At 37.9% G+C, this 21,597-nt stretch overlaps 1 protein-coding gene across 1 annotated transcript in view; it reads left to right on the top strand.

Moving 5' to 3' along the window:
• The first annotated feature begins 486 nt into the window (after positions 1 to 486).
• mmd2a (monocyte to macrophage differentiation-associated 2a) overlaps positions 487 to 21,597 on the top strand; it is a 45,144-nt gene continuing 24,033 nt past the window's right edge. The window contains exon 1 of the mRNA XM_057861361.1: positions 487 to 808. Coding sequence (XP_057717344.1) covers positions 696 to 808 — 113 coding nt within the window. The 5' untranslated portion in view covers positions 487 to 695. The remainder of the gene's footprint in view (positions 809 to 21,597) is intronic.

The raw sequence follows: 21,597 nt of genomic DNA, 5'->3' as shown, positions 1-21,597 counted from the left end.
AATTTAATTTGTAATCTTTTTTTATATGTTTAACCCCCTGAACACACACAACAAATGTTTACTATCTATCTTTTTCACTCTGTATCGAACCGTATCGTTCTTAAACTGTATCGAATCGTATCGAATCGTTCGGCCGTAAGAATGTAGCGTTTTTTAATCGAATCGTAACCTGTTTATCTAGATACATATCGAATCGGCTTCATGCCAGAGATTCCCAACCCTACTAATAACCATAAATAGTGCATGTAATTATTATGATGGTGACCGATTGAATTTGGCTGTAGGTCCTGTGTTCCACTTCTGGGGGTCGTTCGCACTGTATTGTCAGTCCATTGCCCTGTGTTTCCTCTACAAATATTTACAGCTAAAATACAGTTCAGACTTGAGGGAGGAGATAAATTGCGTGGGGAGGAGTGGTGGTTGGCTGCTGCGTTATCATCAGCCAAGAGAGGGGAGGAGGGATTACATGCCCAGTCCGGCGGAACATCCTGCAAGCACATCTGAGACTGCACAGAACTCTGCGCAGACCCACAAGTCCAACGCACAAGCTTGCTAAAAGGAATGCAGCACGTGTCCATTCTCACGCTGGTGAAAAGTTGCGTTCAAGTGTTGTAGTAGCCGCCTGGATCTGCAGTTGTCGTGCGCCGGACTGAACCGAACCGAGCCTACAGGTTGTTGTGGGCCCGGCTGGACTTATGTGTTTATGTTTGAGTGCACAGCGGTGGGACATCCGGAATGGGGAACCCGTAGACGGAGACTCGCACGCGCTCGCGCACAAAATGGATTTGAAGGGGACCACTTTTGGAAGGTAATGATAGAGGAAAAATGCTCTTTTCCCCCAAGCAATGGAGCAGAATGATTAGGTATGTGTGTGGGCATTCGCTATTGTGCGTGGGAACTGCACCTCATTCTGTAACTTTTTTTTTTTTTTTTTTGCAGTGTATACAATTTCGTTCTAGCCAAATAATTTGTGTTATTTCATTTGTAAAAGTACTCATAGTCTGAATTTAACCATTTATTTTAGGACAGTCGTCACGACCGTGGAGAGCTTTCCAAAGTTGACACTTAAGAGCTTTAAACCCTTATTGGGCAAGTTACTATTTTTTGGCCATTAAAAAGCATTTATTATTACATTATGTAAAATATATTAATCATAATTGTGTTTTATGCTATAGTATTTAAAATATATTAATCACAATTGTGTTTTATGCTATTTTTTTTTTTTTTTACAATAGTAATTACATTTATAAATTAATGTATTGTCAAAAACTTGAAAAATGAATTAAAAAAAAACAATACACACTGGTTAAACCCCAAGTAACACTCTAAAGTTATTATTATTATTATTTTTTTTTTTTTGTCGACAGCTTTTTTTATCTACTAGTGCTAAACTCACTTGTGGGTTGGTGCATCGAGGCCAGAAGAACAACAAATTTGTTCTCTTAACCAGTGGTGGATGAAGATCTTTAAACTCTTATCGGGCAAATTACTATTTTTTGGCCATTAAAAAGCATTTATTATTACATTATGTAAAATATATTAATCATAATTGTGTTTTATGCTATAGTATTTAAAATATATCAATCACAATTGTGTTTTATGCTATTTTATTTTACAATAGTAATTACATTTATAAATTAATGTAATGTCAAAAACTTGAAAAATGAATTTAAAAAAAACAATACACACTGGTTAAACCCCAAGTAACACTCTAAAGTTATTATTATTTTTATTTTATTTTTTATTTTTTGTCGACAGCTTTTTTGTCTACTAGTGCTAAACTCACTTGTGGGTTGGTGCATCGAGGCCAGAAGAACAACAAATTTGGTCTCTTAACCAGTGGTGGATGAAGATCTTTAAACTCTTATCGGGCAAGTTACTATTTTTTGGCAATTAAAAAGCATTTAATATTACATTATGTAAAATATATTAATCATAATTGTGTTTTATGCTATACTATTTAAAATATATTAATCACAATTGTGCTTTATGCTATTTTTTTAGAATACTATTTACATTTATAAATTAATGTAATGTCAAAAACTTAAAAAATGAATTTAAAAAAACAATCCACACTGGTTAGACCCCAAGTAACACTCTAAAGTTATTATTATTATTTTTTTGTCGACAACTTTTTTGTCTACTTGTGCTAAACTCACTTGTGGGTTGGTGCATTGAGGCCAGAAGAACAACAAATTTGGTCTCTTAACCAGTGGTGGATGAAGATCTTTAAACTCTTATCGGGCAAGTTACTATTTTTTGGCCATTAAAAAGCATTTATTATTAAATTATGTAAAATATATTAATCATAATTGTGTTTTATGCTATACTATTGAAAATATATTAATCGCAATTGTGCTTTATGCTATTTTTTTAGAATAGTATTTACATTTATAAATTAATGTAATGTCAAAAACTTAAAAAATGAATAAAAAAAAAACAATCCACACTGGTTAGACCCCAAGTAACACTCTAAAGTTATTATTATTTTTTTTTGTCGACAACTTTTTTGTCTACTTGTGCTTAACTCACTTGTGGGTTGGTGCATCTAGGTCGGAGGAAGAACAAATTTGGTCTCTTAACCAGTGGTGGATGAAGATCTTTAAACTCTTATCGGGCAAGTTACTATTTTTGGCCATTAAAATGCATTTCTTATTACATTATGTAAAATATATTAATCATAATTGTGTTTTATGCGATATTATTTAAAATATATTAATCATAATTGTTTTATGCTATTTTTTTACAATAGTAATTACATTTATAAATTAATGTAATGTCAAAAACTTGAACACTCTTAAGTTATTATTATTATTATTTTATTTTTCTGTCGACAACTTTTTTCGTCTACTAGTGCTAAACTCATTTGTGGGATGGTGCATCTTGGCCAGAGGAAGAACAAGTTTGATCTTTTAACCAGTGGTGGATGAAGTACTCACTTTAAAAAATTATTCACTCGCATATATCAAACTTTTTAACAAATTACGTCACACTGAAAAAAAAATGGTGTCTGTAAATAAGTCACGGATATCTACCTCATAACTATCGCTTAGTTGTATTTTTTTGTTGTTGTTGTTGCTGTATTTTTTCTCCGATATGTTAGATAGTAACAACGGCTTGTATCGCGAGCGCCTGCCATTCTAAACTTTATCCGCATGTAATTTTTTAAACCCGTCATTACCCGTCGACGGTATGTTTTGCCTGTCGACGCATTTACGTCATCGATGACGTCGACAACGTCGACTAGTCGGGACAGCTCTAATACATACAGAGATCTGAGTCAACATTAAGGAAAGAACCAGAAAAATCATTGACTGCTCAGTTTTATTTACAACTATGCAGAATGGATAAAACAAACAATAAAATGGACCTCACTGTAAACAGAATCTTAACAAGCTTAAAAACAAAACAAAAAAGGCTTAATTGCGGATTGCAAGCAACTATCAGGTGCATACCGCCATCTACTGTACAAGAGTGTGTTGGTTTTTAATTTGTCAATATCTTGTTCACCTGCCTAATCTTGCTTGTACTTGTGTTGCTGCCTCTAGTGCTCAGTTACGATATAGTTGCACGGGGCTTATTGATTGCGCCCCAGGCATGAAAATGAAACTAGCAATTGACAATGAGACAAAAAAAACAAAACAAAATAACGTGTAACGCAGGCAAAGTGTTGGAGTAGAAAGTACAAATACCTGCAGTAAAATGAAGTGAAGTAAGAGTAAAAAGTACCACTTCATATTTGTACTCAAGTAAAGTACAGATACACAAAAATATACTTACCGGTAAGTACAATAACAAAGTACTTTTACTTCGTTACATTCTACCACTGCTGTTAACTTATAGGCTGTCATTGACGGCGCTAGACGTATAATTTACTTTGGCTGGGAGGGGCGAATGAACGCGCTTTCATTTGCCCCTCTCAGACAGATTAGATAGAGACTTTTTAATGGCGGAAGTGTTTGTTGTTTTTAAGCAAAAGAGACAATGCATTGACCATCGTAATTCCTGGATATGACAACTTTAAACAATAGATGGGGAATAGCTTGCTTCTCAAAATCTGTTCCATCATTATAGTTACCGCTGTTTGTTTCCTGTCCCTCCATGTCATTCCTGTCTTTGTATTTTCCTTCTTATGAGACACCCAAAAACAGTTTGACATCAATTGACATTGCAGCTCTCATTTTACATCTTGGTTACATTTGTCATCTCATCTTTCACTGACATCACTTAAGAAACACCAAATCTATTCTATCTATTAAAATCTACAGATAGACGACCTGTATTTAAAAGTAGGGAGTATAAATTAAGTAAAAACACTTAAGAAAAACAAACACTCGCACATAATACAGCTGCCTGTAACTTCCTACCACGTCTGTTGGGTGTCTTGACGTAACCAGGAAGGCACGCCTACAACCTGTGAGGAAAAAATTCTAACCTCAAACCTCAAATTCACGGTAAAAGTTTGGCAGGTGTGGTTGCCAGGATGTAATCATTAAAAAACTGGAAAAGCATAATAATGTAAAAATGGTTTAGTGCTTCAGTAAGCGTCAATTTAAGGTTTTAGATTTCTTATTCTTTTTTTTTTAAACTGAAAATCAAAATAGTATAAATTTAACATTGTTATGTTTTATTCGGTAATTAGGATGTAACTACTCCTGATGGTGGTGGTATCATGTCACTCCTTTTCTGCACTGCAAATTTATAACGTCTTAATTAGATTATTTTTCTTAAATCTAGTCAAAAAAAATTTCTCCATCTTGTTTTCATTGTTAAAGACTTGTTAACAGATTTGGCGTCATACTATTCCGCTTTAAGTAAATATTACTACTTCTTATTATTAAACCCATACATCTAAAAGTTGGTCATTTATCACCAAAATCAAGAAAGAAAATGCTTTCAAATAATGTTTTGAACAATATCTATTCTTGAATTAGGAACATTTCTGACAAACAAGCTTTTTTAAAGATTAAATACACTAATTAGTTGCTTAAAATAAGTCAAGCTTATTTTCAGCAAGCTATTATTTCAAGAAGTCTTAAGTGAGTAAAATTACTCGAAGTGGTGGTCGATAATTTCACTGATTTCTAGTAGATTTACATTGAAAACAAGGGAATTTAACTAGTCTTAAGGAGATGTGTTTTCCCCCACTGCACCAGTCAGGATTTGAACTCAGGGCGTGGGTTTGCATAGGGACGGTAGGGACAAAACACTACCAACTTTTCAGGATGCTCAATTTGTCCCCACCAACTTCTAAGCAACCTTATTTGTGTTATTTAATGACTTCAGTTATATAGGTCATTTAGATTGTCTTCCCATATGTTTTGATGGTTGTATATGACCCCACCATTATTAAGTGAATTATTTTCATTATGTTCAGACTTACAAGTACCCCTTTTCACTTGCTGAATGTGCCGGTCCATTTTTTTAAAAAAAAACTCCTAAACGCACATTTGATTGGCTTAGGACTTGAAACACACCCACACATATTAAATGTTTTTTTTTTTCAGCCAGCAGCAGCCACGATGAGAAATGTAAAAAGACGTCAATGTTGTGGAAGTGGGGAACATACCACTAATTTTGCTACTGAAAGTCCGACCTGCATCAGTTAGCATAACATTAAACTGTGTGAACTTGCTAACCTGGCAAACTCAAGCAGGAAGTTGCTTAGAGAGGAGTCCTCCTGTATGTGTTTTCTACTGCAAACGTTAAATTAACTGAGAAATGTAGTGAACTGAGGTTTAACCTTTCTCCCCAATTTGCCCTATTTTATTCATGCTGTCTTAAAGTAGCCCACAGGAGCTTTCATTTTTTTGTTGAGTTTGGCTGTGCTTGTGGACAAAAGCAGTAGTGTTCGACCTGAAGGACGGCTCCAGTTTTATTTATTTTTGTTATTCCTTGACAAAGTTTTTTCAGTTATATTTACAGTAATGTCTTTATTTAGACAATGTTAAGTGACCTTCAGACAAATGTTGATTTTTTTCCCCAATTCCTGGATAGTTAAGAGATGAATTACAAGCTTGTATTTTTTGTGTGTTTTAATATACTTTAAGTGATTTTCAAATAATGCAATTTAAATTTGCTCATGAAATCCGGACATTTTTCAAAAGTTTTCAAAAATGTTTCTTTGGTAGTTTTTGAAAACAAAAGTTTGAATTGAACGGTGTACTGTAGGTTGAACCAATACACATAAAAGTTGGTATACAGTAAGTCAATCCAGATTTATTTTGCACTGATCATTATGAACGACCCATACCCGGCAAAAACTGTACATGCAGGTTATGCTGTTATATCGTCCCTCCCAATATTGAGACCAAACATATGCCCTTGATTTGAACCCACACTTATTTTGTCAGTCAAACATGCTAACTTTTGAGCTACTGTTGACCAGTTGGTGGGGGTTCTGTGGTGTTTAGAATATTATGAAAACATGAGTCTGTGTGAGCTTAAAGAGTGTACTGGCAGGTGAAGGTAGCCTAAACAGTAGTTAGCACACCTGACTGCCACAGTGAAAGTTTGAGTTCAAACTGTAGTTGGAGAGCAAGAAACGGAACACTGTGATTTCACCACCATCAGAATGGTTAGATTACATACAAACTTTATTTGTAATTTGAGGTGAAACAACAGTTGTACATTATATAAACATATTAGCGATCGACCGATATGGGTTTTCAGGACCGATACCTAATGATATAACGATTATTAGTATTTAGAGGGGCCGATAACTACTTTTTGGAGCATATATTTTTTTGCCGTAAAAGTGTAAAAATTGGCGTGAAAAAAATGAATAATGCAAACACTGAACTTCATTGAAATGACTAAAGCATGTTTTTGATGAATCACACCAATAGAAAATAATATCTAATAATAGGGTGTGGTATGGTTAAGTGGTAGATTAGTTGTTCCCTAACGCGGAGGTTGTGGGTTCGATTCTCCGCCCTGATGACCTCGTCTAAGTATCCTTGAGGAAGATACTAAGGGGCCGTTTACATGGTGACGCTCTGAGAATACGACAAAATACATGTTTCCGTTAATATGGTTCCGTCTCCATTCAAAAGATGTCGTAATTACATGTGGAAAAAGATGTAGTATTCATGCCAGATCCTAGGGGGCAGTGCAGATTTACAAGGTGACAGTCAGTTATGCACTTCCTTGACACCATCAACCTCCTCAGCCCGGAAGACAACATACCCGCTCACTCCAAGCAGTGGCATTTTAATTTTGCTCCAAAAGGCACAAAAATGCAAACAAACATATTTAAATTAAACATATTATAAAAACAGTAAATTAAAGGTGACATTCCGCCATGTTTGTTGTTTTCAATGTTTAGTAGCAGCGCTGCGCAGGCCAGTGCTTAATTTGTAAATCATAAGGTGCCAGAACGCAAAGTACATTTGACAGCGCAGGGATGATGAGATGGGCACGAGTCCCGGAACATACGCAGAAAATGGTGCTGAAAACAACACACCTAAGTTTCAGTTTAATATAAATGTTATGACATCAATTTACAATTATTTAGGCTATACTCTGCACAGCACGGGCAATTGCCCACATAACCACAGGTGGGGCTTACAATACACAGTCAGCAATTACCGTAATTTCCCGAATATAACGCACACTTTTTTCCCCCCAAAATCAACTTGTAAAATCATGGTGCGCATTATAAACGGGTACATGGATGGAGACAGAAATATATACAGTGGGGAGAACAAGTATTTGATACACTCACATTGGGAAAACCCATTGGCAGTGTATCAAATACTTGTTCTCCCCACTGTACATATTATGTACGGTATATATATATATATATATATATATATATATATATATATATATATATATATATATATATATATATATATATATATATATAATCCGTTTTTTTTTTTTTTAATTGACATGGCCATGTTGTGTTGAAAAAGCGCATGCGGCGATCCGTTGCTGACCATTACGGTACGTGACGTCACCATTTTGTTTCAGTAATACTTCACTCTGATCGCTCGAATTATTTTGTCTGTGTTAAATTCTGCTTTTTTCACTCTTCATAAAGCACAGAATTTAGTTTCTTGAACCCATTTGAGTCAACGTTTATTGCAGCTCCGGAACTCAAACCATAACAAACGTAACAACACAGACTTCCTGTGTCCGTCAACTATATCTGTTCCTCGGGAAACTCAAACCCAAATAACAATAGTTCCTATTGTTGCTGTCGTGTCGACAGCGATGAGCTCTCTCGGATTTCCGACTTATGTTCTCACTTTCATTTTACCGTATCAATCCATGGAGGAAACATTTATTCATCATGATGAAACGAGTAAGTTATATAGCAGCCTTTAAAAGAAAAGTCACATCTGTTTTGTTTTCTCCTGGATTCTGGTAAGTTGAAGAAGTTATCAGATTTTATTAGAGTGCATATTGTCAGTTTACGGTAATGTTCTGAACTACCAATGTGCTATGCTTGTGCTGTGTTTCACCAGTCAGTAAAATGACATTTCTGTATCTGTACACGAGCTCTGTTTTCTTGTATTCTTCTATTTATTGATGCTAAAATTAGGCTGCGCGTTATACACGGGTACAATAATTTTACCTAGATTTTACAAGTCAATTTTGGGTTCGTGTTATACATAGGTGCGCCTTATATTCGGGAAATTACGGTAGTTTCTCAACAAGTCTAACTTGTAAAACATTAAAAAAATAAATAAATAATCTGAGATTACAATAAATAACACAAATTCCCATTCCAAAACTTATTCTTTTGCGAGTTTCATCCCCCCCATTTTCTCTGGCCCCAAAGTTCCCACCGCCTTACAAACCCGAATTTCCCATAAGCCCATAAGCACTTGTTGCTCTGGCTATTGGTGGTCCACCTGTCTGACTGCTGGCGCTGTAGCTGGCCCCCACTCCGGGTGGCGCTGAACCTGACCAGCTGCTGCCACAGTAGCAGCCTCCTGCCCTGGTTTGGCTGGCACCAGGTCCTGCCCGTTAGCATGATCGCTGCAGCTGCCCTCAGCTAGATTTTTGGGGGATTTTATGGGTGAAACATAGTAATAAAACAAGGGTCGCGATGCAGAAATCGCAGACATTAAGGAGTGGTCGAGATTTTTTTTTTTTTTTTAATATATATTTACCCTTTTAAACGTTTTTTTCTTAATTTTTCTTTGTTTGGATTGATTATTTTATCATCTAACATTTCGGAGAAAATGCGACAGTAACAAAAAAAATACAATTAGGCGACAGTTATGAGGTAGATATCCGTGACTTTTTTACAGACGCCATTTTTTTTCATCGTGACGTAATTTGTTTAAAAGTTTAAAATATGCAAGTGAAAAATTTTTTAAAGTCTTTTTTTTTTTTTTTTTTTTTAAACGAAATATTAGACATCAATTAATGATTCTAAGCTTAAAATGATGGACATTTTGACTAATAAATATAATTAATTACCTTCATTTTATGAATGGGTTGAAACAAAAGCGGTTGCGCGACGTCTGTAAACAGGGTTTCAAGGGTAAAACGGACAAATTTAAAATATTTCTGGGGCTTAAAGCAGTAATGTGAAGTAATTTCATAACATGCCAAATAGGGTCACAATTAAAGTAATTAAACATTGTCCAACAAATAAAGCATGAAAAAATAATTTATATGTTGTATATTTGACAAAATAATTGCGTTTCCGAAGTTCGAGCCTGAAAGGGGACGAACCCGGAAGTGCTACGTCACACCGGGAACAGCGATGGCAGCCATACGGCCGCCATACAAAGCCCTTCAAACAATGATTCAAATAGCGATATAAGCGATAGATCGAGCGCCAGGGAGGAGATCCAAGTTTTTGAAGAGTTGGAGGAAGAAGAGGAGGTTGGAATTTTATGTTGGACCTAACATGTATTAGCCAGACGCCAGGATGCAAATAATGTGCCTAGACTACCTGACATGGAATGGATACAAGACCCATCGAGATTACAAGATTGGTAAGATATAGGTTGTTATTATTTTCATGATTTGAAGATGCAGGCATTTGCACATAATTTTATGTTTTTGTCTATCTGATGACATTCTTAAAAAAAATAATAATAAGACTTCATGTTCATTTTGGCAGATCCGGCAGCTCTCGTGAATATAAAATAATAATATAAAAACGTTGGGGGGAAAGAAGGAGATGAGTCGTTGATGGCTTTCTCCACTTTATTGTGGCAACAATAAGAAAACAAAATAATAGCGGACTGCCGCCACATTCGACCGCGAAGTTTTGCTTCTCGCTGATCTCCTCCTCGCCTCCTACTACTCCAGCGTCTCTTAAACGGATCGTGCGTAGTGTCTCGTTATGAGCTTTTTGTTTACAAATGTATCGAACACACGACGTGCTGACAAATTTGTTTCTTTATTACCACATGGAGCTAACAGTACAACACGGATCGGGGCTCTCGGCAGGAAGTGGCGTCTGATGGCGTGAGGAAATGTAGTTTTTTCACACAAGCGAACAGATTACAAAGCACCACTTCAGTGTTGTCCCGAGACTACATTTCCCATGATTCACTGCGTGACCTGCGCGCTCGCTGATTCGCTGTCAGACATTAAAAGCAACGCGCTTGTTGTTGTCACCTGTCAGCGGCTCTCGTACAGTAAAACACAAACTACACGGCTATCAAGCGATCACCGTGAAAGAAATGCCGAACCGTACAAATGCAATGCAATGCTTGAAGCATGAAGGTGGAAATACATAATACAAATACAAATAAATGTGCACAAACTCACCGGCGGTGTGTGTCGGCAACGTGACCGTGAATTACCGCGACGCCGACCCGCTTATATGCACATCCACACCCCTTTCCCGACTGACAGTGGATTAACCCTTTCGGACAAGATCGTAGATGACGCACGATTTAAACACGCTTAACCTAGCGAGTGCAACAACAACTATGATCGGGGATTGCCACGAGTTAACTTTCAGCTAACGTCGCTAGCTTATACTGTTCATTCCACAACAGTTGGCAGCTCTGCTTTGACAAAGTCATCAGTCATCTATCCAAAAATCACACTTACTTTTTGTCAAATCCTTGATCATAAGCAGATCGGTTAAGGAAGCAGGCATCTTCGAAGTGTTTGCAGCAAAGAACACTACTCAATGATGGCGTGAAATTCATTTGCTTCGTGCGAACGAAAGATGTCCATTTACGTGCCCTGCTATCCTTTGGCCACTCATACAACTTTTCGTTTGAGTGAGAACAAAACATCGCCACACACCGCCGTGGCATCTTACCGAGAAGCAATGCAACAAACAATACTGTTCTATGGCGGACTTCCCTTGCACTTCCCGGTGTGACGTCATTTCCGAAGATTTCCGAAGATTGCCGAAGAAAAGCATTTTCGTTGTCAAGGGCGTTGCTATGGGTTAAACAAAGAATCTGGAAGGGTTGCGTTAAAAAAATATAACGAAAATATGCTTATAACTGTGTAGCCATTGATATTATTCAAAAACATGGTTGGCCTACCTTACTTCAAATTATTGCTTTAATGCGCCATGAATCTGCTATGGCAGCATATAGACATATTGTTCTATCAAACACCACACTTCTTTTGGCTTTTAACTGCTTTTTCAGTCTTGTCTGTGTTTTCCGCCATATATACATATACATATATGTATGTATGTATGTATGTATGTATGTGTATACATAAAAAAACAATATATTACAATTTCACGCACTTAAAATTGTGGGTGCGTGCACAGTCATGGGAGTTGGCAATACAGCGGTCGTGAGAATCTGAGTTGGAGTCCCAAAGGAGATTAACTTGAGCATTAATGGAAAAAGTATTCACCCAGGAAACACACAAACACATACAAGTACACCACATTTAAATGTAACCGATCCTATTAACATATGGAATGTGCTGAAATGCCTTATTACAGCCAAAGTCTCAACTTAATGTGAGAAAGACACACATACTCACGCACACCTATAGGCATTTACACAGTGTGTGTGGTACAAAAGAAGGGACAGTGTGTGCCCAAACCAGAGAGGAGAATAGTCTCGCTGATGATGACAACAATGTCTCCTCTGATCAGTCTTTGCTTCCCTTCAGTCCAACTACACAAACACACTCACACGCACAATTCCGTCAGAAGCAATTAGAGGACATCACAGTGCAACACTCAAGTCCATTGATAGCCTTACAACAGCGCCCAGAAAAACAGGGCTGTACCGAAAGACAAAAGCCCACACTTGAGTTTTCTTTAGCCAAGAGGTTCTGGTGACACAGGTAAATATTTGCCTTCATTAACTTATTGACTGCTAGTATTAGGGGTGTGACAATTTATCGAAATTGTGATATATCGTGATACTTTGTCTCCCAAAAGGTTATCAATATACTCCTGCCAAGAATCGATATATCGTTGGGGCGCTTACAGCTTGACCACCATTGGCGCTCAATTCGTTTGAAACGGGAGGGATCTCAGCTCAAACAGATTGGACATCTACTCTTGATAAACTCATTCCAATTCACAGCAGGAGGATGAAAATAGCTTGTTTTTCTGTTTATTAGTTGTTTTGTAGAATGATTTCCTGTCCAATGTATCAATAATTGTTGTATCGCCATATCGTGAGATCATCGTTATTGTGGGCTTTGTATCGTATATCATATCGTATGGTCAGTTACCAAGAGGTTCCCACGGTCCCACCCCTACCGGGAACGTTCGTTCATTTGAAACCAGAGCATTCACAGTAATTCTGTCCGATTTTCAGGGCATTTACAGGTCACTTGCTGTTCATGTTAAGGCATTTACAGGTCATTTCCTATTGAGTTCGAATCACTGCCTATTCATTTGAGTGATTCCCAGGTCACTTCTTGTTCTGTAACTCAAAATAAACAGGAAGTGACCGATAAAATACCCCCAAATCAAGAGACTTTAATTGAAAATCAGGTTAATGACCTTTAATGGCCCAAAATTACTTCATTGCCTGACATTGGCTGCCACTGACGCCCATAGACTTTCAATTCGTTTGAACTGTGAGCTGTGAATTGGAATGTGTTTATCACTTGTAGACGTCCAATCCATTTTAACTGGGAGGTTCGGCAGCAGTTTTTCAGACAGTGAGTTAAAGAAACACATACTGATATCGTTCTGTACGCAGAGATGGGTAGAGTAGCCAAAGATTTTACTCAAGTAAGAGTAGCGTAACTTCTAAATAGGCATGTGCCGCTACGATTTTCTGACGTTCTGATAACCTTAAGCCAAAATATCACGGTTTCATGGTATCACGGCATTGCAAATACAGCTCTAAAATGTGTTACTTTGAGACATCTGGGTTTAAAAAAAAAAAAAGATCATGAATTTTATTTTACAAAACATAATAGCAGTTTGGAACATAAGTGAAGTGTTAAGTTAAAATATATTTTAAAAAATAACAAAATATTCTAAAGAAGAAATAAATTCAGTTCTTTAGGTGAGCCTAAACCCACAGCAACAGCTCAACATTGTTACCATCAGAACAAAAATAATTGAATTATTTTCCGTAAACGCACATGTGTATCATGATACACACGCTCTCTTTCTCAACACAGTTGCCAGAGAGGAAAAAACGTTTTACTACCGTTAGACACGCTAACACGCTGGAGTTAACTCTCGTAGCTTGTGGGAAACGTTCATGACAGTGTTTACTAACCCTTTAATTTTGTATAAATGCGAAATCCTATTGGAGGTATATCTTCTTCGACAGCTACTCTCTGCAAACATGTTCTACATGTCAGTTGGCCCTTCTCCTCTATACCACGGTCGTCTGTAACTTTTCTACAGCCAAAGTGTTCCCATTCCAGCGATTTCGTTTTTTTCGTGCGGGAAAAAGTTCAGGAGTTTCACCTCCTCCAGCCACCGTGTAGCACAGCTGACTCACTGACACAGAGCTATGTAATAATGTAACATAAATATATATCTACAGCAACAACCGGTGGGGGAGGGTTGAGCCTTGCAGCTGCAGGCGAGGGATTTCTTTTTGTATTATTGGGACATAAAAAATAGCTAATACCTTATGGACGGTATGACAGAACATTTTTCCGGTTTTAAAACCTTGACGTTTTCATACAACGGTACACCTTGAAACCGTTAATTGCCACATGTTTACTTCTAAATAATATTACTAAGATAAAAGTAAAAGCAGTCATCCAAAAATGTACTCAAGTCCAAGTAAAAAGGTATTTGTTGAAATGAATACTCAAAGTAGTGAGTGAAATTGTAAATGCCTACAATGTCTGATACTTTCAAATACTGTAATGGTAATTTTTTTCTCAGCACAACTTAATCTATATGAACTGTTATCATTATACTGTACTATAACCTATTACATGACCATATTAGGCCAAAAAGACACAAAAATAACTGAATTCAGGCCAAAACAAAAATATGAAAACTCACCCATCCAAAGAGCATGAGTCCCTTTGGGTGGAGAAAAAAACAATTATTACCTCTGATTGTTATAATGGAGTCATGTGGTTATTGTTGTGACCAGTGTTGTTAATCTTACTTTAAAGTAATTAATTACAGTTACAAATTACTTCTCCCAAAAAGTAATTGAGTTCAATTACCTGAATGTGAGAGTAATTAGTCACTTGGAAAAGTAAGTGGCTTTACTTTTCATGCCCGCCACCCTAACCAACATCGTAACGCATAGTAACGCACGCCTTTCCCGTCTCAGTAACGGTAACGGCGTTGCCAAGATGAGAAAAGATTAGATTACTCACTACTGTAGAAAAAAACGCCGATAGTAACGCCGTTATATTCTAATGCCGTTATTAACAACACGGAAACGTTCATGACAATGTTTGCTAACCTTTAATTTTGTATAAATGCAAAATCATATTTAGAGGTATTGCCCCCTCGGCAGCGACCCTTCGCAAACATGTTTTACATATCGGTTTTCCCTCCTCCCCTAAGTCGCGGCCGTCTGTAACTTTTCTGTAGCCAAAGTATTCCCATACCAGCGAATTTGTTTTCTTCGATGGGGAGAAAAGGTTCAGGAGTTTCACCTCCTCCAGCCATCGTGTCGCACGGCTGTCTCACTGACACTGTGCAAGAAAATGGTGGAAGAGGGTTGAGCCTTGCAGCTGCAAGCTAGGGATTTCTCCCTACATTTTTGGGACATAAAATAATAGCTAATACCTTAGGGACAGTATGATGGCAAATTTTTGCGGTATTGAAACTGTGACCTTTTTATACAACGGAATACCTTGAAACCGGTAATCGGCACATATCTAATGCCAACTAGAATTAGATAATTAGATATCTTGACATTTTAGCAAAAATATGTATGCTACGGTGCTGCTTCTTTTTACACTGGATAGTTTTAGGTTGCAGCACTACTTGATATGTTTAACATTTGTTGCAGCTCTGTGTAATGTCAATTCAAAAATAAATTGAGTGGGGCAAAGCTGTCATAATTGTTGTGTATTATTTTTTCACCTAATAATTAAAAATGTACAGTATGGTGGCATATCGACATCATGATTTACAAGGACCCATATCTTGATATTTTTTCCAAATCGCACAACATTGCACCCACTTGTCACCCTCCTCTCAGTAAAGGTGCCAGTGAGTATGTGTTGCAATGACACATTGACAGAGAAGTGCAGGAAGGCCAGTAAAAAAATCCGAATTCTAAACTTTTTGTCTAGAGTGTAGCATACTCCTTCATCCGTAAAGGCTTTCCACTCAGTGCATAGTATACAGGTGTTATACAAGAGGAGTTATACAAGAGGGGTTTTGTGTTTAATACAAGAATTGAGTGCTCTCTGAATTTAGTGGAATCAATGGTTACAACAAACAGATGTACTGTAGGTGTGCCAGGGGCAAGAAGGATGCTTGCCAGCATGTTTGTGAGCGTTGGAGTGCTCTCAGTGTGTAATTAAATAACACAGCTGACCCACACAGACGCACCTGTGGCCCTGGGTAAAGCTTGCGCTGTGGATGTGTGTTCATCTTGCTGCATTAAGTGTGGTTTTGTAACATCCCCAGATGTGATTCTTTTCCCAGGGATTTATATAGGCTTAAATTGCACACGCAAATGCAGGGCAAGACTTGACTAATGCAGTCTATCGTAATACATTTTTGATTATAAAAAACTGATGAGATTTGGTGTAGATGACGTCTATGATATACTGATCATCAGGAAATTGATTTTAATATTCATCTGAAGCATTGTTTTTGAATTGTTCTTAGGTTAGGATTTTGCATTCTAACAGCAATTTTTGGACTATAAAGACCAAATTATACCGGATGCGTTTGCAGTCCTGGTCCGCCAAGTTATGTGTTGACTGTGTGCTCCGCAGTACCTCAAAAATAGGACAAAACACACCGGCTGCGGTGTGGCAGCTCTGTCCCGTCGTGAGCTCTCACCTGATGGCGGGCATTAAAAACAATGACAAACACACGGAGTCTGTGCTCCACAGAGAAGCAGAGAGAGGTAGACTTGATTTAACTGAACATTTTTTCCAGATTTTTTTTTTTTCTTTTACCATGGGTAAGTATCCTATTAAGTAGAGAAGTCCCGATCGATGCCGACCGATCGGGTCCGATCACGTCATTTTCAAAGTATCGGAATCGGCAAAAAAATATCGGACATGCCTTTTTTTAATATACAGTGCCTTGTAAAAGTATTCGGCCCCCTTGAATCTTGCAACCTTTCGCCACATTTCAGGCTTCAAACATAAAGATAAGAAATTTAATTTTTTTGTCAAGAATCAACAACAAGTGGGACACAATCGTGAAGTGGAACAACATTTATTGGATAATTTAAACTTTTTTAACGAATAAAAAACTGAAAAGTGGGGCGTGCAATATTATTCGGCCCCTTTACTTTCAGTGCAGCAAACTCACTCCAAAAGTTCAGTGAGGATCTCTGAATGATCCAATGTTGTCCTAAATGACCGATGATGATAAATAGAATCCGCCTGTGTGTAATCAAGTCTCCGTATAAATGCACCTGCTCTGTGATAGTCTCAGGGTTCTGTTTAAAGTGCAGAGAGCATTAGGAAAACCAAGGAACACACCAGGCAGGTCCGAGATACTGTTGTGGAGAAGTTTAAAGCCGGATTTGGATACAAAAAGATTTCCCAAGCTTTAAACATCTCAAGGAGCACTGTGCAAGCCATCATATTGAAATAGAAGGAGCATCAGACCACTGCAAATCTACCAAGACCCGGCCGTCCTTCCAAACTTTCTTCTCAAACAAGGAGAAAACTGATCAGAGATGCAGCCAAGAGGCCCATGATCACTCTGGATGAACTGCAGAGATCTACAGCTGAGGTGGGAGAGTCTGTCCATAGGACAACAGTCAGTCGTACACTGCACAAACCTGCCTTTATGGAAGAGTGGCAAGAAGAAAGCCAATTCTCAAAGATATCCATAAAAAGTCTCGTTTAAAGTTTGCCACAAGCCACCTGGGAGACACACCAAACATGTGGAAGAAGGTGCTCTGGTCAGATGAAACCAAAATTGAACTTTTTGGCCACAATGCAAAACGATATGTTTGGCGTAAAAGCAACACAGCTGAACACACCATCCCCATTGCCAAACATGGTGGTGGCAGCATCATGGTTTGGGCCTGCTTTTCTTCAGCAGGGACAGGGAAGATGGTTAAAATTGACGGGAAGATGGATGCAGCCAAATACAGGAACATTCTGGAAGAAAACCTGTTGGTATCTGTACAAGACCTGAGACTGGGACGGAGATTTATCTTCCAGCAGGACAATGATCCAAAACATAAAGCCAAATCTACAATGGAATGGTTCAAAAATAAACGTATCCAGGTGTTAGAATGGCCAAGTCAAAGTCCAGACCTGAATCCAATCGAGAATCTGTGGAAAGAGCTGAAGACTGCTGTTCACAAACACTCTCCATCCAGCCTCACTGAGCTCGAGCTGTTTTGCAAGGAAGAATGGGCAAGAATATCAGTCTCTCGATGTGCAAAACTGATAGAAACATACCCCAAGCGACTTGCAGCTGTAATTGGAGCAAAAGGTGGTGCTACAAAGTATTAACGCAAGAGGGCCGAACAATATTGCACGCCCCACTTTTCAGTTTTTTATTTGTTAAAAAAGTTTAAATTATCCAATAAATTTTGTTCCACTTCACGATTGTGTCCCACTTGTTGTTGATTCTTGACAAAAAATTAAAATGTTATATCTTTATGTTTGAAGCCTGAAATGTGGCGAAAGGTTGCAAGGTTCAAGGGGGCCGAATACTTTTGCAAGGCACTGTATATATATTTTTTAATTAAATCGTTTTCTAATTGTATTTAACGTTACAGACATCATATGTTACACTCATCCAGAGTCTTTAGCATAGGCTTAAGGTAGGGTTATCAAATTGATCCCGTTACCGGCGGTAATTAATTTAAAAAAAAATTTATCACGTTAAAATATTTAATGCAATTAACGCATGCGCTGCACGACCCACTCACGCATTATCGCATTCAATCTGTAATGGCGCCGTTTTACCTATATATAGAGCTAAAAGGCAGCGTAACATGATTAGAGTGAATTTTGGCAGCAGTTTTTTAATTGGCTAAAGCCTTACAATCCCTCTCCCTATGATTAGAAATTTCGTGGGAAGCAATGTGGGGATGAAAGGTAGTAATTGATCTTTTTCGTAACACCCTATGTTATTTCCCAATGCAGAGAAGATATATCAATTGGTACCACTACGCACAGTCATGGGTGCACTTCCCATCATGCATTTGGTCACAACCGTTAAATGGCTACAGTATCATTTACTGACATCTCAACAAATACACTAGATGGCAATATTTAGTCACAATATACAAAGTCACATTTATCCTTTAAGAATTACTAGTCTTTCTATCCGTGGATCACTCTCACAGAAAGAATGTTAATAATGTAAATGCCATCTTGAGGATTTATTGTCATAATAAACAAATACAGTACTTATGTACCGTATGTTGAATGTATATATTCGTCCGAGTTTTATTCATTTTTTTCTTAATGCATTGCCAAAATGTATATGATCGGGAAAAATTATCGGGAATGATTGGAATTGAATCGGGAGCAAAAAAAAGGCAATCGGATCGGGAAATATCGGGATCGGCAGATACTCAAACTAAAACGATTGGGATCGGATCGGGAGCAAAAAAAAACATGATCGGAACAACCCTACCATTAAGAAATAAATTATCTTAATACATTTTCTGATTCTGATGACCTTATAGCTTCTGCTATTGCGTTCAATGCAGCTTCCTTTTTCATTTTTTCCTTATAAAAAGGATGTGCTGCATCATAAATAACCTCTGTGACTTTCCACCTCCATTATGAAGCGTTCTTCGTCCATGTTCGCTGGTGTTTAAAACGTGAATAAGCACCTGGCCTGTTGACTCCAGGCCTGGCTACGCCCTTTTTGATGGATGATTCTCTGGGAAAAATAGATAATAGCTAAAACCATTGGCAGGCTCTGGCACGTTGGAGAAGGTCCGCAGTCAATCCGTAGTGCTGTCGCGGGCGGTATAATTTGAACAATAGGATAGAATGAAACGGCTTGTTTCTGGCGCAACATCTTGCCGGACTCGGACCGCAAACGCGTCCGGTATAATTTGAAGACGCACCTGACGAGGAGCCGCTGCCATCAAATCTCGAAGAAAATGTTATTTGTTCACAAATAGGTCGTAGGGATATTCAAAACAAAAGTCATGCCGCTCCGGAAATTGGATAAATCTATGAAGAAGTATCAAGTATACCATAAGTACAATAATGAAGTGATGGTAGTACAAAATCAAGCTCATTAGCCTGTAAAAATCTATATATATGATGCACTAAACCATAAATTGTAGGGTTCAAAGCAGGGGGAAAAAGTAGCACTTTCTAGTCTGAATATTACAGTATATAGGAATTAATTTTGCATCAAGCCATTGTCCTCACCTAGGTCATGGTTGTGTGGGAACTATCCAATCTAATTTTGGACCCTGGTAATCTGGTTGTCAGTTAATTGCAGTGTGTGTTGGTGTGTGTGTGTGTGTGTGTGTCTTGGGGATGGTGTGTAATTTTTAATATTGGAATAAAAATGCACTAATTATTTTTTTGGTTGACTGACATATAATTTAATATTAGAATACATGTTTGGGTATGTATAGAACCACAGTATACTGTATGTATATACACTGTTGGCCAAAAGTATTGGCACCCCTGCAATTCTGTTAGATAATGCTCAATTTCTCCCAGAAAAATATTGCAATTACAAATGCTTTGGTAGTCATATCTTTATTTATTTTGCTTGCAATGAAAAAACCCAAAAGACAATGGGAAAAAAATTAAATCATTATCATTTTACGCAAAACTCCAAAAATGGGCCGTACAAAAGTATTGGCACCCTTTGAAAAATCATGTGATGCTTCTCTAATTTGTGTAATTAACAGCCCTTGTTACTTACCTGTGGCACATAACAGTTGGTGGCAATAACTAAATCACACTTGCAGCCAGTTAAAATGGATTAAAGTTGACTCAACCTCTGTCCTGTGTCCTTGTGTGTACCACATTGAGAATGGAGACCAAAGAATTGTCTGAGGACTTGAGAAGCAAAATTGTGAGGAAGCATGGGCAATCTCAAGGATACAAGTCCATCTCCAAAGACCTGAGTGTTGCTGTGTCTACCGTGCGCGGTGTCATTAATAAGTGTAAAGCCCATGGCACTGTGGCTAACCTCCCTGGATTTGGACAGAAAAGAAACATTGACGAGAGATTTCAAGGAAAGATTGCTCAGATGGTGGATAAACCTCGACTAACATCCAAACAAGTTCAAGCTGTCTTGCAGTTCGAGGGTACAACAGTGTCAACCCGTACTATCCATCAGTGTCTAAATGAAAAGGGATTCTATGGTAGGATACCCAGGAAGACCCCTCTTCTGACCCAGAGAAATAAAAAAGCTAGGCTGGAGTTTGCTTAAACTTACCTGAGAAAGCCACAAACGTTTTGGCAGAATGTTTTCTGGTCAGATGAGACAAAAGTAGAGCTTTTTGGGAAAAGGCTTTAACATAGAGTTTACAGGGAAAAAAAACAAGGCCTTCAAAGAAAAGAACACGGTCCCCACAGTAAAACATGTTGGAGATTCCCTGATGTTTGGGGTTGCTTTGCTGCCTCTGGCACTGGACTGCTTGACCGAGTGCATGGCATCATGAAGTGCGAAGACTACCAACAAATTTTGCAGCATAATGTAGGGCCCATTGTGAGAAAGCTGGGTCTTCCAGCAGGACAATGACCCTAAACACACTTCAACAAGCACTAGAAAACGGTTTGAGAGAAAGCACTGGAGACTTCTAAAGTGGCCAGCAATGCGTCCAGACCTGAACCCCATAGAACACCTGTGGAGAGATCTGAAAATGACAGTTTGAGAAGGTAGTGGCACCCTTCAAATCTCAAGAGACCTGGAGCAGTTGGCCAAAGAAGAATGGTCTAAAATTCCAGCAGAGCTTTGTAAGAATCTCATCGATGGTTCCCTGAGTGGTTGTTCGCAGTTATTTTGTCTAAAGGTTGTCCTACCAAGTATTAGGCTGAGGGTGCCAATACTTTTGTCCGGTCCATTTTTTGAAGTTTTGTGTAAAATGATAATGATTT

Source organism: Corythoichthys intestinalis, chromosome 16 (genome assembly GCF_030265065.1).
Source record: "Corythoichthys intestinalis isolate RoL2023-P3 chromosome 16, ASM3026506v1, whole genome shotgun sequence".
Taxonomy (NCBI): Eukaryota; Metazoa; Chordata; class Actinopteri; order Syngnathiformes; family Syngnathidae; genus Corythoichthys; species Corythoichthys intestinalis.
Note: the sequence above shows the minus strand (reverse complement) of the source record. Positions and strands in the feature narration are given on the sequence as shown.